Source organism: Podarcis tiliguerta, assembly GCF_965153285.1.
Source record: "Podarcis tiliguerta genome assembly, chromosome: 6".
In the NCBI taxonomy this organism is placed as follows: domain Eukaryota; kingdom Metazoa; phylum Chordata; class Lepidosauria; order Squamata; family Lacertidae; genus Podarcis; species Podarcis tiliguerta.
Window position 1 is genome coordinate 92,229,869 of NC_139539.1, and position 12,785 is coordinate 92,242,653.

The 12,785-nt window shown below is 47.3% G+C and overlaps 1 protein-coding gene across 4 annotated transcripts in view; it reads left to right on the forward strand.

The window, feature by feature from the left end:
- Positions 1 to 12,785, forward strand: part of SEC16B (SEC16 homolog B, endoplasmic reticulum export factor) — a 58,454-nt gene that overhangs the window by 3,731 nt on the left and 41,938 nt on the right. For 3 of the 4 annotated variants that reach the window (XM_083446279.1, XM_083446281.1, XM_083446282.1), the window contains 7 exons: positions 2,087 to 2,178; positions 4,975 to 5,095; positions 5,868 to 6,018; positions 6,402 to 6,549; positions 9,110 to 9,264; positions 11,131 to 11,192; positions 12,582 to 12,717. In XM_083446279.1, the coding sequence (XP_083302405.1) occupies positions 2,087 to 2,178; positions 4,975 to 5,095; positions 5,868 to 6,018; positions 6,402 to 6,549; positions 9,110 to 9,264; positions 11,131 to 11,192; positions 12,582 to 12,717 (865 nt within the window). Of the gene's footprint in view, positions 1 to 2,086; positions 2,179 to 4,974; positions 5,096 to 5,867; positions 6,019 to 6,401; positions 6,550 to 9,106; positions 9,265 to 11,130; positions 11,193 to 12,581; positions 12,718 to 12,785 lie in introns of all 4 variants that reach the window. The other variant, XM_083446280.1, reaches the window with a different exon arrangement.

The following is a 12,785-nucleotide window of genomic DNA, read 5'->3' on the forward strand; positions in this document are numbered from 1 at the left end:
CTTTGCAGAGAGATCAGCAGAGCTTCTTCTTCCATATAGTCTCCTAGCCCTTCTCTGTCTCGTACAGAGGGCCTCAAACATTCATTTATCACTTCAGTTCCAATGTTTGTTTGTTTTTTTTAAATTAATGCAGCTGCGTGGAACTCCAAATCAGAGCATTTAATCCAAGTAGGAAGAGAGGGATAACTATCTCCTCATTTACAGGATCCCTCTAGAAGCTTTCCTTCTCTCTCTGTGTGTGGGAAATCTACCGGATCTGCAGATCTTTTCTGCTGGGGTGAAAGAAGGAGATTTGTGTGGGGGATTTTTAGCTGGAAAATGCCCAGGGAGAAAGAATTACGCAGGCCCTTTCCTTCTGCACTACCCCAAACTAATTTGGAGCTCCCTATCACCCCAGCAAATAGTTTTAAAAATCACTGAAAAAACAATGGTCTGATTCAGACATTGGATAACTACAGTGGTGCCTCGCAAGACGAAAAGAATCCGTTCCGCGAGTCTCTTCGTCTAGCGGTTTTTTCGTCTTGCGAAGCAAGCCCATTAGCGGATTAGCGCTATTAGTGGTTTAGCGGCTATTAGCGGCTATTAAAGGCTTAAGGGATTAGCGGATTAGCTGCTAAAAGGCTATTAGCAGCTTAGTGCCTTAGAAAAAGGGGGTGGGGAGCGGAAAAAAAATCGTAGCAACTTGCAAGACATTTTCATCTTGCGAAGCAAGCCCATAGAGAAATTCGTTTTGCGAAGCACCTCCAAAACGGAAAACCCTTTCGTCTAGCGGGTTTTCCGTCTTGCGAGGCATTCGTCTTGTGGGGCACCACTGTATAGGCACTTCCAGCATGGATGATGTTGGGGTGCACACTTCCAAATGCGTCAGATTTTTGAGCTAATTTGACAGAGGTCTAAAGAGGAGCCTGTGCGTCTGAGGATGGGGAGGGGGGGCACTGCACGTTTAAGCCCTCATGTTCAGGCCTTATGTTTTCCCGCTATATGAACAAGCTGTGATGAGTTTTGGCTGTTCTCTCCTCCCCTAATGCATCTGCAGAGAAGTCGGAAGCTTTCACTTCCAGGTTTACACAAACCACAGTTCTCAGTGATGCCCGAATTAGGAAACTGTTGTTTGCTTAGCCAACAACTACCAGACGTTTAGCAGATATCCGCAGGGAACCCTGTTTAGGGAAGCTTTTAATGTTTAACAGACTATTGTATTTTAATATTTTGTTGGAAGCTGCCCAGAGTGGCTGGGGAAACCCAGCCAGATGGGTGGGGTATAAATAAATTATTATTATTATTATTATTGGCCCTACAGAAGTTGCTGAACTACAGCCCCCATCATCCCTAATCACTGGCCATGCTGGTGGAGGCTGATAGAAGTTGGAGTCCAACAAGATCTAGAGAGCACCATGTTGGCTAACCCTGATTTAAACTATTGTTCCAGAAAACAAACAGGTCCTGAAATCACCGTTTGCTCCCAACTAGTTCTCACTAAACATAGTGTGAAACAAACCACAGTTCCCTTAATTTGGATGCTATGGGGAACCGTGGTTAGTTCAAAAATGAAATTGAAAGCTTGTGAAAGAAGAGGAGTATACAAACTTTATGCTTGCTGCAGCTTGTTTACATAGCAGAAACCATTATTTCCTGCTTTATCTGATTTGGGCCTCTGTACCTCCTATATCACATCTACTGTTGTAGTCACACTGCTTCTTTATCCTGCAACTTGCTCCTGCTCTCGTTCCTGATCTCATTTGCCTTGTCTTCTCTCACAATTCACCCTGGTGAATTATAGACAGGCTAGCTATTCATTGCATCGGTGAGGTAAAGTAAGTAGAACATCAACGGATTTATTTGTGGCCTGTATTCATATTTTTCAATAATCAAATACAGAGCTGGAAGTGGGAGAGAAGGTCATTTCAATTACGAAGTGGTCATTATAGCTCATTTATTACCTTCCATACCAGTTTTTGGAACTGTTTCTGACAGCATTTCCCTCCTGGTTTTTTTATCCTCACAAATAACGAGGAATTTAGACAGTTACCCAAAGCAGCTTCCTCCATCTCCCTTTCTGCTCTCTCTCCTTTGGGCCACGCTTCAGGCAAGGTTATGAAGACCATCACCGGACCTTTGTGGAAGATTATGCGCATGGCGACTACCAGAGATACCCCCAAACCTGGCAGAGTGAGAGAGGTACTGCATTCTCCACAGAAACAAAACTGGTTTAAAAATACTGGGTTGAAGAGGAATTCTGGAATTCATTCTGGTGGTGTGTGCATCTGTAGATATTCAAAGCCTTCCTTACGCCATGCTTGTTCTCTGCCTCTGTCTCTCCTTCATGGCTCTGTGTGTACACACCACACACTGAAACCACATTGAATCCCCATTATTTTCCCCAACCCAGAAAATAATTTGTGTGAACTGTGGTTTACCCCTATTAACAAACTACTCTTCCTAGGATTCTTTGGAGGAACTCATGTACTTTAGACGTGCTTTAAATGTACACAGCCCAACAATTCTCTGTGGTTAGATTTACCATTGTCTCATTTGCTGTGTTCAATGACCCTCCTCATTTGATAAATTCTGGATTTTTTTAAAAAAGAAAAAGAAAAAAAAGAAGTCCATCTCAGCAAGAATGTGATTTTTTTGTCTCACAGGCTCAAAATTCTCAGTACTTTTTCAGAACTAGTTCTGAGCCTAAATGTCACCCCATTTACAGGCCCTGGAAGTCCCAGATTTATTTATTTACTAATACATTTATACCTTGAGTTATGCAGGAATTTTAAGAAACCAAAAAATCAGTGCAGTTTTGAAATCGGTGGATAGAATCTAGAAGTTTTGAAAGGTTCCGCCTGTTATCTTGATTTAAAATGATGTCCAACACTATCCAAACATAAGCGAATATTCACTCCTTAATCTGAACCATGCACAATTTGGATACAATATAGTAAGACAAGGGTTGCCAACCGTTTTGGATTAGTGGGCACATTTCAAATTTTGAGAGAGTGCTGGGGGTGCCAGTCACAAAATGACTGCCATGTAGTGGGCATGGCATAACACAAAATGGCTGCCACCGGGAGCATGGCATGACATAGAGTTAGAGAGACATCTGCCCCTGGCAACCTTATACTTACCATGGCAAATGCTCTGCTGGTCCTGATTATGGAGATCTCTCTCTCAGAAAAAATAAACGTGGTAGCCAACACCACTCTCATTTCACAGAAATTGCTTAGAAAGTACCGGCACATTGTGCTACATAACTTTCTTTCTAGGAGAGCTAGAGACTGGCCAGATGCAAGTGGAAGGCAGAACCAGAGGCTAAAGTGGGCGGGGCACGAGTGTGAATTTTACCTTTACACAGTAGGTTAGTTTCCACCCACCCCCACCCCTCTCCATTCAGACAGGCAATCAAAAGCAGGATCAGAGTCCAAGGACATATTTTAATCTGGCAAAAAACACTCAAGGCAGGCGTATATAAAGGGTGGTGAGGGGACAGAGGGTATGGCTTAGGTGTGAACTTGGGCCAGATGGAGAGGGGAAGGCCATTTTGCCCCTGCCAGGTTTCAGTCGTACATAAAGGTAAAGGTACCCCTGCCCGTACGGGCCAGTCTTGACAGACTCTAGGGTTGTGCACTCATCTCACTCTAGAGGCCGGGAGCCAGCGCTGTCCGCAGACACTTCCGGGTCACGTGGCCAGCGTGACAAGCTGCATCTGGCGAGCCAGCGCAGCACACGGAACGCCGTTTACCTTCCCGCGGTAAGCGGTCCCTATTTATCTACTTGCACCTGGGGGTGCTTTCGAACTGCTAGGTTGGCAGGCGCTGGGACCGAGCAACGGGAGCGCACCCCGCCGCGGGGATTCGAACCGCCGACCTTTCGATCGGCAAGTCCTAGGCGCTGAGGTTTTACCCACAGCGCCACCCGCGTCCCTTCAGTCGTACATAGACCTTTCTTAATCTAAAGGTAGATTTTGAGTGAGCCTTTGACTGAGCCTAACAAATTATAAATGTTCCTCCGAGCATTTGTGAGTTGATAATCCTGGCGCCTGGGGTGTAGCTGACTGTTCTACTGTGGATTCTGGCACTTTTTCCATATGGTTTTATTGGAATTGTTTTGTATTATCGTGAACAGACCTTGTATCATTGATGAGGGGCAATATAGAAATTTTAAGAATGAACAAACATTTGTAAGTTCCGGTGTGCAAGTATGCGCACACATGTTGCCTATGTTTGTGCATTCACATGTGTAAAAAACCCTCTGGTGTACATGACTTTTAATGGCCTCCTGTAATCAGATGTACATTGTTTCTAAACATAGCCCCTTTGACAAGGAAGTAATAGTGCCACTGCATTCTGCTCTGGTCAGACCTCACCTGGAGTACTGTGTCCAGTTCTGGGCACCACAGTTCAAGAAGGACACTGACAAACTGGAACGTGTCCAGAGGAGGGCAACCAAAATGGTCAAAGGCCTGGAAACGATGCCTTATGAGGAACGGCTAAGGGAGCTGGGCATGTTTAGCCTGGAGAAGAGGAGGTTAAGGGGTGATATGATAGCCATGTTCAAATATATAAAAGGATGTCACATAGAGGAGGGAGAAAGGTTGTTTTCTGCTGCTCCAGAGAAGCGGACATGGAGCAATGGATCCAAACTACAAGAAAGAAGATTCCACCTAAACATTAGGAAGAACTTCCTGACAGTAAGAGCCGTTCGACAGTGGAATTTGCTGCCATGGAGTGTGGTGGAGTCTCCTTCTTTGGAGGTCTTTAAGCAGAGGCTTGACAACCATATGTCAGGAGTGCTCTGATGGTGTTTCCTGCTTGGCAGGGGGTTGGACTCGATGGCCCTGGTGGTCTCTTCCAACTCTAGGATTCTATGATTCTATGACAACAAAAGGCAATCGTATCTGGTGTCTCCAAGGTAGCTTTATCAGTTTTTAAATGTTGCAGATGCCTGGAGGTAGAGCTGCTCCTTTTTATTTTCTCTATGTAGATCCAAGACAGAGAGATACCTGGGGCGAAGGTACAAATTACTGGGACCAGAACTATTACAGAGATCAACATTGGGTAGAAAGCAGCGGCTTTGCAGAGCATCGCAATGGGACTCCAGTTTGGTAAGGAAATCCCATGAGCTGACCCACCCAACTGGGAAATGACTAAGATCTCCTTAATCCAGTGTCTGTGAAGGACACCCGGTGACTCTCGGCTCTTGCAGTGTGCCTCAGGGAAGCACGTTTCCCCACAGGAGGCTCCTGAGACCTTTGCCAGGTGAGTATAGTCCCGGGATGCGCACTCTGCAGGCCAGTGTGGTGTAGTGGTTAAGAGCAGTGGACTCGTAATCTGGTGAACCAGGTTCGATTCCCCGCTCCTCCACATGCAGCTGCTGGGTGACCTTGGGCCAGTCACACTTCTCTGAAGTATCTCAGCCCCACTCACCTCACAGAGTGTTTGTTGTGGGGGAGGAAGGGAAAGGAGATTGTTAGCTGCTTTGAGACTCCTTAGGGTAGTGATAAAGCAGGATATCAAATCCAAACTCCTCTTCTTCTTCTTCTTCTTCTTCTTCTTCTTCTTCTTCTTCTTCTTCTTTGTAGGGCCTGGAGTACTAGATATGTTGCCCTGTTATTTGCAGCAAATCTGAAATCCAACCACTGCAAAGATTTCAATAAAGAAAAGTTAGGAGGTCATCTTTAATAGATCCGTTTTTGTTTTTCACTCAAGTAAGACCCTGGAACCCAAACAGCCTCAAAATATGCACAAATGTGCCCTTAATGCATAACCATACTCTCCTGTGGGGAGATGCATGAGCTCTCTGTGAGAGTGCAGCCAACAGATTTGTAAACAAAATCTCTCTCTCCCCCCCCCCTTTTGCTACCCTTCTTCAATAAGGTCTAAGAGGCACGAGTCCTACGAAGACAATTACGTTTCAAAGGAAGATGGCTCCTATGATATACATGACAGTTATCCTTTGCAACAAGGACAGATTCAGGATGAATCCCAGTGGAAGTTCCAGGAGAACACCAGTGTTCCAGCGCATGAGGTGGGAGCTTTGGGGCTTGTCCAGGGTATCCTTTCCTCTTCCCTCATCCCAGCTGGTGCTGCTTGGATAGGCCTGAGAGCCTTAGAAAGCAAATGCCAGCTTTAAAGTTCTTTGCAAAGGGCAGTGGCGTAGCGTGGGTTGTCAGCACCCGGGGCAAGGCAAGTAATTTGCGCCCCCTAACCCGTGGATTTGCGCCCCCTAACCCGTGGATTTGTGCCCCCTAACCCTAACCCCCAGATGTTGCGCCCGGTGCGGCCGGCCCCCCCTGCACCCCCCACGCTACGCCACTGGCAAAGGGTGTTGCAGTTCATTTTCCCTTTGCTTTCGTCAAGACCATCGTTCCTTCTATTCCGCCTCTTCCCCGCTCCTTTTCTCCATTGTAGGTTCCATTGCCTGAGGAACCAAGCATGCTCCAAAAGTATAAGGAATCGGGCCTCAGCTCGAGTAGCTATGAGCTTAGCCAGTACATGTACGATCCCTCCAGCCACTACGAAGCAGCTCTCTCCAAGGACTGGAGCCCCATTCAGGCAGGTAAGATATTCCAACACCAGGAACATCTGGTGTACAGGCAGTGGCGTAGCGTGGGGGGTGCAGGGGTGGCCGGGCGCACCGGGCGCAACATCTGAGGGGGGGGGCCGCGCTCGCACTCGCAGCTGTCTGCCCCTACCTGGCTCACTCTCTCTCTCTCACTGCAGTGCTGGCTGTGCGAATCCGATCCGAGCCGCCGGGTCACCGCCCACTGTGGAGGGGAGGGTGCCAGGCGTGCGGTGCGGTGCGGAGCGGAGAGAGAGTGAGGGACTATCTGGGGGAGGGACAGTGCAGCGGGGTGGGGGGCGCAAATTACTTGCCTCGCCCCGGGTTAGGGGGCGCAAATTACTTGCCTTGCCCCGGGTGCTGACAACCCACGCTACACCACTGTGTACAGGTGACCAAGGCATTTGCCAACACCTTGAGGCTAGCATCAGGGCCACCACTCTGCATTCTTTCTTTGCGTGGATTTTTTTCATCCCTCCAATCTGACCCCCTATATATGTTTTTAACCTGGTGTTGTTAATTGTGCGCATGTTCAGCCCTTTTCTTTTCAACATTTGCATTGTGAGACACCTTGTGAGGGCTTGCCCCAAAAGGCAGGGGGGAAATACATTAAATAAATGATGCTATTTGTCTAAACATGGGAGTGTTCCCATCACCTAGAAGAGGGGTGAGGTTCGAGTTTTAAAAGCAGAAGGATGGTGCAGGAGCAGATTTGGACAGAACTCTCCATTTGCCCGTAAATTACCTCCAAGTTCTTTTCTAACTGGTGTCAGAGCTCAGCTGAAGGCAAAAAATATGATGGAGAAAAGCTGTGGGAAGGTTTGGCAGGAGTAGTGATCTGTACTTCTCATCCATGTACCCCTTTTTGCTTGTGAAATCACATCCTCCTTTGAGACTGAGTCAGTTCTTTGTTTAGACACATTGAACGACAGGCATCCTTCTGGAACGTGTCCAAACTGGAACGTGTCCAGAGGAGGGCAACCAAAATGGTCAAAGGCCTGGAAACGATGCCTTATGAGGAACGGCTAAGGGAGCTGGGCATTTTTAGCCTGGAGAAGAGAGGTTAAGGGGTGATATGATAACCATGTTCAAATATAGAAAAGGATGTCACACAGAGGAGGGAGAAAGGTTGTTTTCTGCTGCTCCAGAGAAGCGGACGCGGAGCAATGGATCCAAACTACAAGAAAGAAGATTCCACCTAAACATTAGGAAGAAGACAGTAAGAGCTGTTTGACAGTGGAATTTGCTGCCAAGGAGTGTGGTGGAGTCTCCTTCTTTGGAGGTCTTTAAGCAGAGGCTTGACAACCATATGTCAGGAGTGCTCTAATGGTGTTTCCTGCTTGGCAGGGGGTTGGACTCGATGGCCCTTGTGGTCTCTTCCAACTCTATGATTCTATGATTCTAGTCTGGGGCTCAGAGTCTGGCAGGAGGCATGTCAAACAAAGGTTTACTTCAGTCACTTACTGGATGGCCCCCATCTTTGTGTGGTGGGGGTCCTGGCTGTGCATCTTTCCCCTTCCCTGCGGATCTAAAACAGAGATCCCCAAACTAAGGCCCGTGGGCCAGATAAGGCCCTGAGGGACTCGTTTATCCGGCCTGCGGCAACCCCCGCCGCCCACTGCCACCGCCTGCTCTTACTGCGCAGCTACCCGCTTGCGGGTAGGAGGAGCACCGGAAATAGCTTGTGCACATGCGCAAGCGTTATTTCCAGTGCACATCCGGGTCAAAGGAGGCCCATGCACATGTGCACAAGCTATTTCTAGTGCTCAGTGGCGTAGCGTGGGTTGTCAGCACCCGGGGCAAGGAAAGTAATTTGCGCCCCCTAACCCGTGGATTTGCGCCCCCTAACCCTAACCCCCAGATGTTGCGCCCGGTGCGGCCGGCCCCCCCCTGCACCCCCCACGCTACGCCACTGCTAGTGCTCCTCTGACCCGGAAGTGTATCAGAAATAGCTTGTGCGCACGCATATGGGCATGCGCTTCCCCGTTCTCCGGCCCACCATGTGATCGGCGCTGGAGACACCGGCCCGAGGCACAGTAAGTTTGCTGACCCATGATCTAAAACAAGGAAGGTATAACCTGTAGCCATCCAGATGTGGTTGAAGCACAACTCACAACATCACTGATCATCGGACGCACTGGCTTGGCATGGATGGACGTTGTAGGAGTCCAACAAGATCTGGAGAGTGCCAGATTCCACAGCCCTGATCTACAATAATGTGTGATGCCGGGGCCACACTTGCCTGTAACGTTCCCACCTTCCCAATGCAAAGACTCCAGCTGCCCAACACATGTCTGAACTTTGCCAAACTCTTTCAGCTTCCTCTATGTCTTTTCTGCTTTCTATTGTTGAGTTGAGTTGAGCTGAGTTCTGTTCCCTTCACTGTCACCCCCTATGACAAGGCAGTTATTCTTCCTGCCTTCTTTCAGATTTACAGTTCACTGAGCAGCTTATTTGATGTGTGTTTTAGCCGGCTTGCTTTTTTGTCAGTCTGGGATCAGCCTCTGGCCTAAGCCAATGACAAGTCACTAACGGTCCCGGTCTTGTCATTTAGCAGAAGACCTGCCAGTTCCTCTTCACCCTGTGGCACCTCTGAAGTTTCGAGTCCCCCATGTACCCGTGTGCTTTGGAGCTGGGGGGCAGCTGGTCCGAGGGTGTCCTAATCACCCAGAAGATGGGCAACCTGCTCTTGTCGAAATGCACAGCCTGGAGGTAAACATTAACTTGCCCCTTGGAAGTGAGATGATTGTTGCAAATCTGCCCTCCGTTGCTTTGACACTTCTTTCTCCTGAGTCTTGACTTCACTCTTTCATTCCTGCCTCACCTCTCTCGTCGTTTTATTTTGCTGTCAGTCAGCTATGAGCCTTGTTTTAACAACTCCTTTATCTGTGGATTTGGGAATGTCTTCTTTGTGCTGGCACCTCCCAACATCAGCCTGTCCCCTGGTGTTTGCTTAAAGCGTCTTCTAGACACCCTCTGATTTCCAGCTGTTTGGCAGAAACACCCAACATCCATTTCAAGGTTCATCACAATCAGTAGAAACATTCTTTTTAAAAGGAAGAAAGCAGAGATTCTGCAGGCAGCTGGAAGAATTCATATTGCAGACCCTATTCTGTGATCCCCTTGCCATGGGGATTCCTATGAAAGAGCTACTCTAGTTATTAAGGGGTCACAAATATCATTGTTCAAATCTCTCCACCATAAATTTACTAGGTTGCCCCAGATAAGCCATTACCTTTCAGTTTCAGCTGATTTACTGTGCAGGCATCATAATATTGTTAGGGCTTGTCTATAGGGACATTTTCTATGTGTTTGTAACTGTTTTTATTTGCATAGCCCACATCCCTCGATGACACCAGTCCCCATGCTTTGCCCCTGTATATTTGGGCTTACCTGAAATGGGGATAATTTGATAAATTGGGGTAAACTGGGCTCCAAACAATTCCCCTCGGGATTGCAGATTATTTGTTTTGGTGTTTTGGGGCAGGTGGATAAGTTGTCACATTCTGGTACTCCTCTTTTCAGGCCTTCGACTTCTTTTTTTCATTTCTTATAACAATAATAATTTATTATTTATACCCCGCCCATCTGGCTGGGTTTCCCCAGCCACTCTGGGCGGCTTCCAACAAAGTATTAAAATATAGGCTGTGCTTGTAACTATTTCCTGTTTGCTTCTGAATGGAAGAATATATATATTTCCTTTTTTTTCCCAAGGGAAGCCTAGCGATTACATTTTATTTTATTTTTAAAAATAATATTTATTGCTTTTTGAACAATTTAAACATTGCAAAACCAAACAAAAGCAGAAAAATAAAAACCAATACAATACAGTAAAAAGACACTACATAACACTAAACACATTAAACTAAACAAAACCAAACAAAACGATTTAAAACACTCAAACAATTTCAATATCTTTCATTCACTTGTTTCACCGACCTCCTCACACCTCCCTTTTTGTATTCCGCTTCTGTCAAATGTTTCAGCAATTCCTTTCCATCTTCCTCTGTTATCTGTCAAATAATTATCTTAACACATTCTAACCCTATTTTACTTTTAAAATTCCATTAATCTATTTATACTTAAATCCTTATAACATTTCTACTAAAGCCATATAACTTCATTCCAACATTTTAACATTCATTAATTTTGCAGTATTTCTGTAAATAATCTTTAAACTTTTTCCAGTCTTCTTCCACCGACTCCTCTCCCTGGTCTCGGATTCTGCCAGTCATTTCCGCCAGTGAATATATATATTTCCTTTTGATCCCTCAGATTAGCACGAACCCAGAAAACCGCACAAGCCAATGGCAGCTTGCGCGCGCGCACACACACACACACACACACTTCTGATCCCTCAGATACGCATAAAACCAGAAAGCTGCACAAGCAAATTTGCAGTTGCCTGATTGTGTGCCATAGGAAGAGAGACAAGGGCAGGAAGATGCTCAAAGAGCTTACGCAACCCTAGATGCCTTAAACAAGCACAACATAGCATACTTTCTACAACCACTTTAGCTACAGTGAGTGCAGGCAGTTATCCAACTCCCACTCACTGACTCTTTCCTTGTTTTCCAGGTGATCCTACATGATACAGCTGAGCAGGAAGAACTGAGAGCCTTCCCAGGACCTCTAATCAGGTACACGACCTCTGAAAGAGTACAACTTAAGTTTTCATTCTCCACCTTAGCCCTGAGGCAGCCCTACTCTGAAGCAAGCTGAGACTTCCCAGGCGACAGGCTCTGGATGTTATTGATGGGCAGCAAAGTGGGAGTCAGGGGATCTGACTCATGGGGCGCTGTGTACCAGGGTGTTCAGCTGCGCAAGCCCCACTGAAATGAATAGGAGCACACAACTCCTCCTTTGCGGCTCTGCTTTGTTTTCTTGTGACAGAAAAAACTGCCCAGTGAATTGTGTTCTTTGTCAATCAGAGGAAGGGTGCTGGTTGGATTTTCTGTTTCAGGCACTAGAGTAGCCTGAAGAAAGTGTTTCATTTCTGCCATTTGGGCCGCAGGAGGCTATTTTAACATGTTGTACAGGTCACAGTGTTCTAATGATATGGGATTAGAATAAAAAAGTTGAGGGTGAGGGAAGGTGGAAATAAAAGTTCTCCCCCTCCCCCAAGCAGTTGTCATGGTGAATGTTCTCTTAAACTGTCGTAATTATTTGATTCTCCTCACACCAGCACCTGGGCAAAAGCCAGAGGGTTTGCTTATGCATTCAAATTATTGCATTGATTGCTGAGTTGTTGAGAAGGGTGCTCAGTCACTGTTTTCTGGACGGATTCAGTCACATAGCTACACATTCAGGTTGCACAGTTACAGTTGATTGGGAGGTCTTGCGCAGTAAGCCAACTTACCGTATTTTTCGCCCTATAGGACGCACCGTCCCATAAGGCGCACCTAGTTTTTTTTTTTGGGGGGGGGGAAATAAAGGGAAAAAATTATTTCCCCCCCAGGCGTGGGGTTGGGGAAGCCCGAGCTTCCCCCGACCCCAGCCCCCAAACAGGCAACTCTCTGCAAGCCGTGGGAGCCCAGCGCTGTCTCCCGCTGCTTGCTGAGAGGTCCGCGAAGCCTGGACGCGCTGAGCTCAGCGCGGGCAGGATTCAGCATGCAGGCAACTCTCCGCAAGCAGTGGGAGCCCAGCGCTGGGCTCCCACTGCTTGCGGAGAGGTGTGCGAAGCCTGCATTTGCCCCATAGGACACACACACATTTCCCCTTCATTTTTGGAGGGGAAAAAGTGCGTCCTATAGGGCGAAAAATACGGTATCTGCAGAACTGGACTTTTTGCATTAAGGAACGTGATGGGGGAAAGGCCCCGGAGAGTTGTGAGATGATACTTGCTTCAACAAGAGTGTGTGAGTGCGTTCAGTTTGGAGGGGTCACGTCGAAGCCTTTGGAAATGTTATATAGCAGGGAGGGGGAATCTTGCCCCCCGGCAGCCCACCAAACCTCCAAATCTACCCAGTCCTCGAGATCTGGGCCACCTGTGGATCTGAAAGTCCTTGCTCCCCTTTCTGCTCATCCAGGGAGGATCTGCACAAGGTGGACGTGATGACGTTTTGCCAGCGCAGAGCAGCTGTGGCCTGTGACCGGGACTCCAGCCGAAGCAGAGATTCTGCCTTGCTTTGGAAACTCCTCCTTCTCCTTTGCCGGCAGAACGGGGTGTGTATCTCCTACGGGGCGAATCTTTGCAGAGATAAGTTAGAGAGCCTGCCTAGCATACCCCCTTG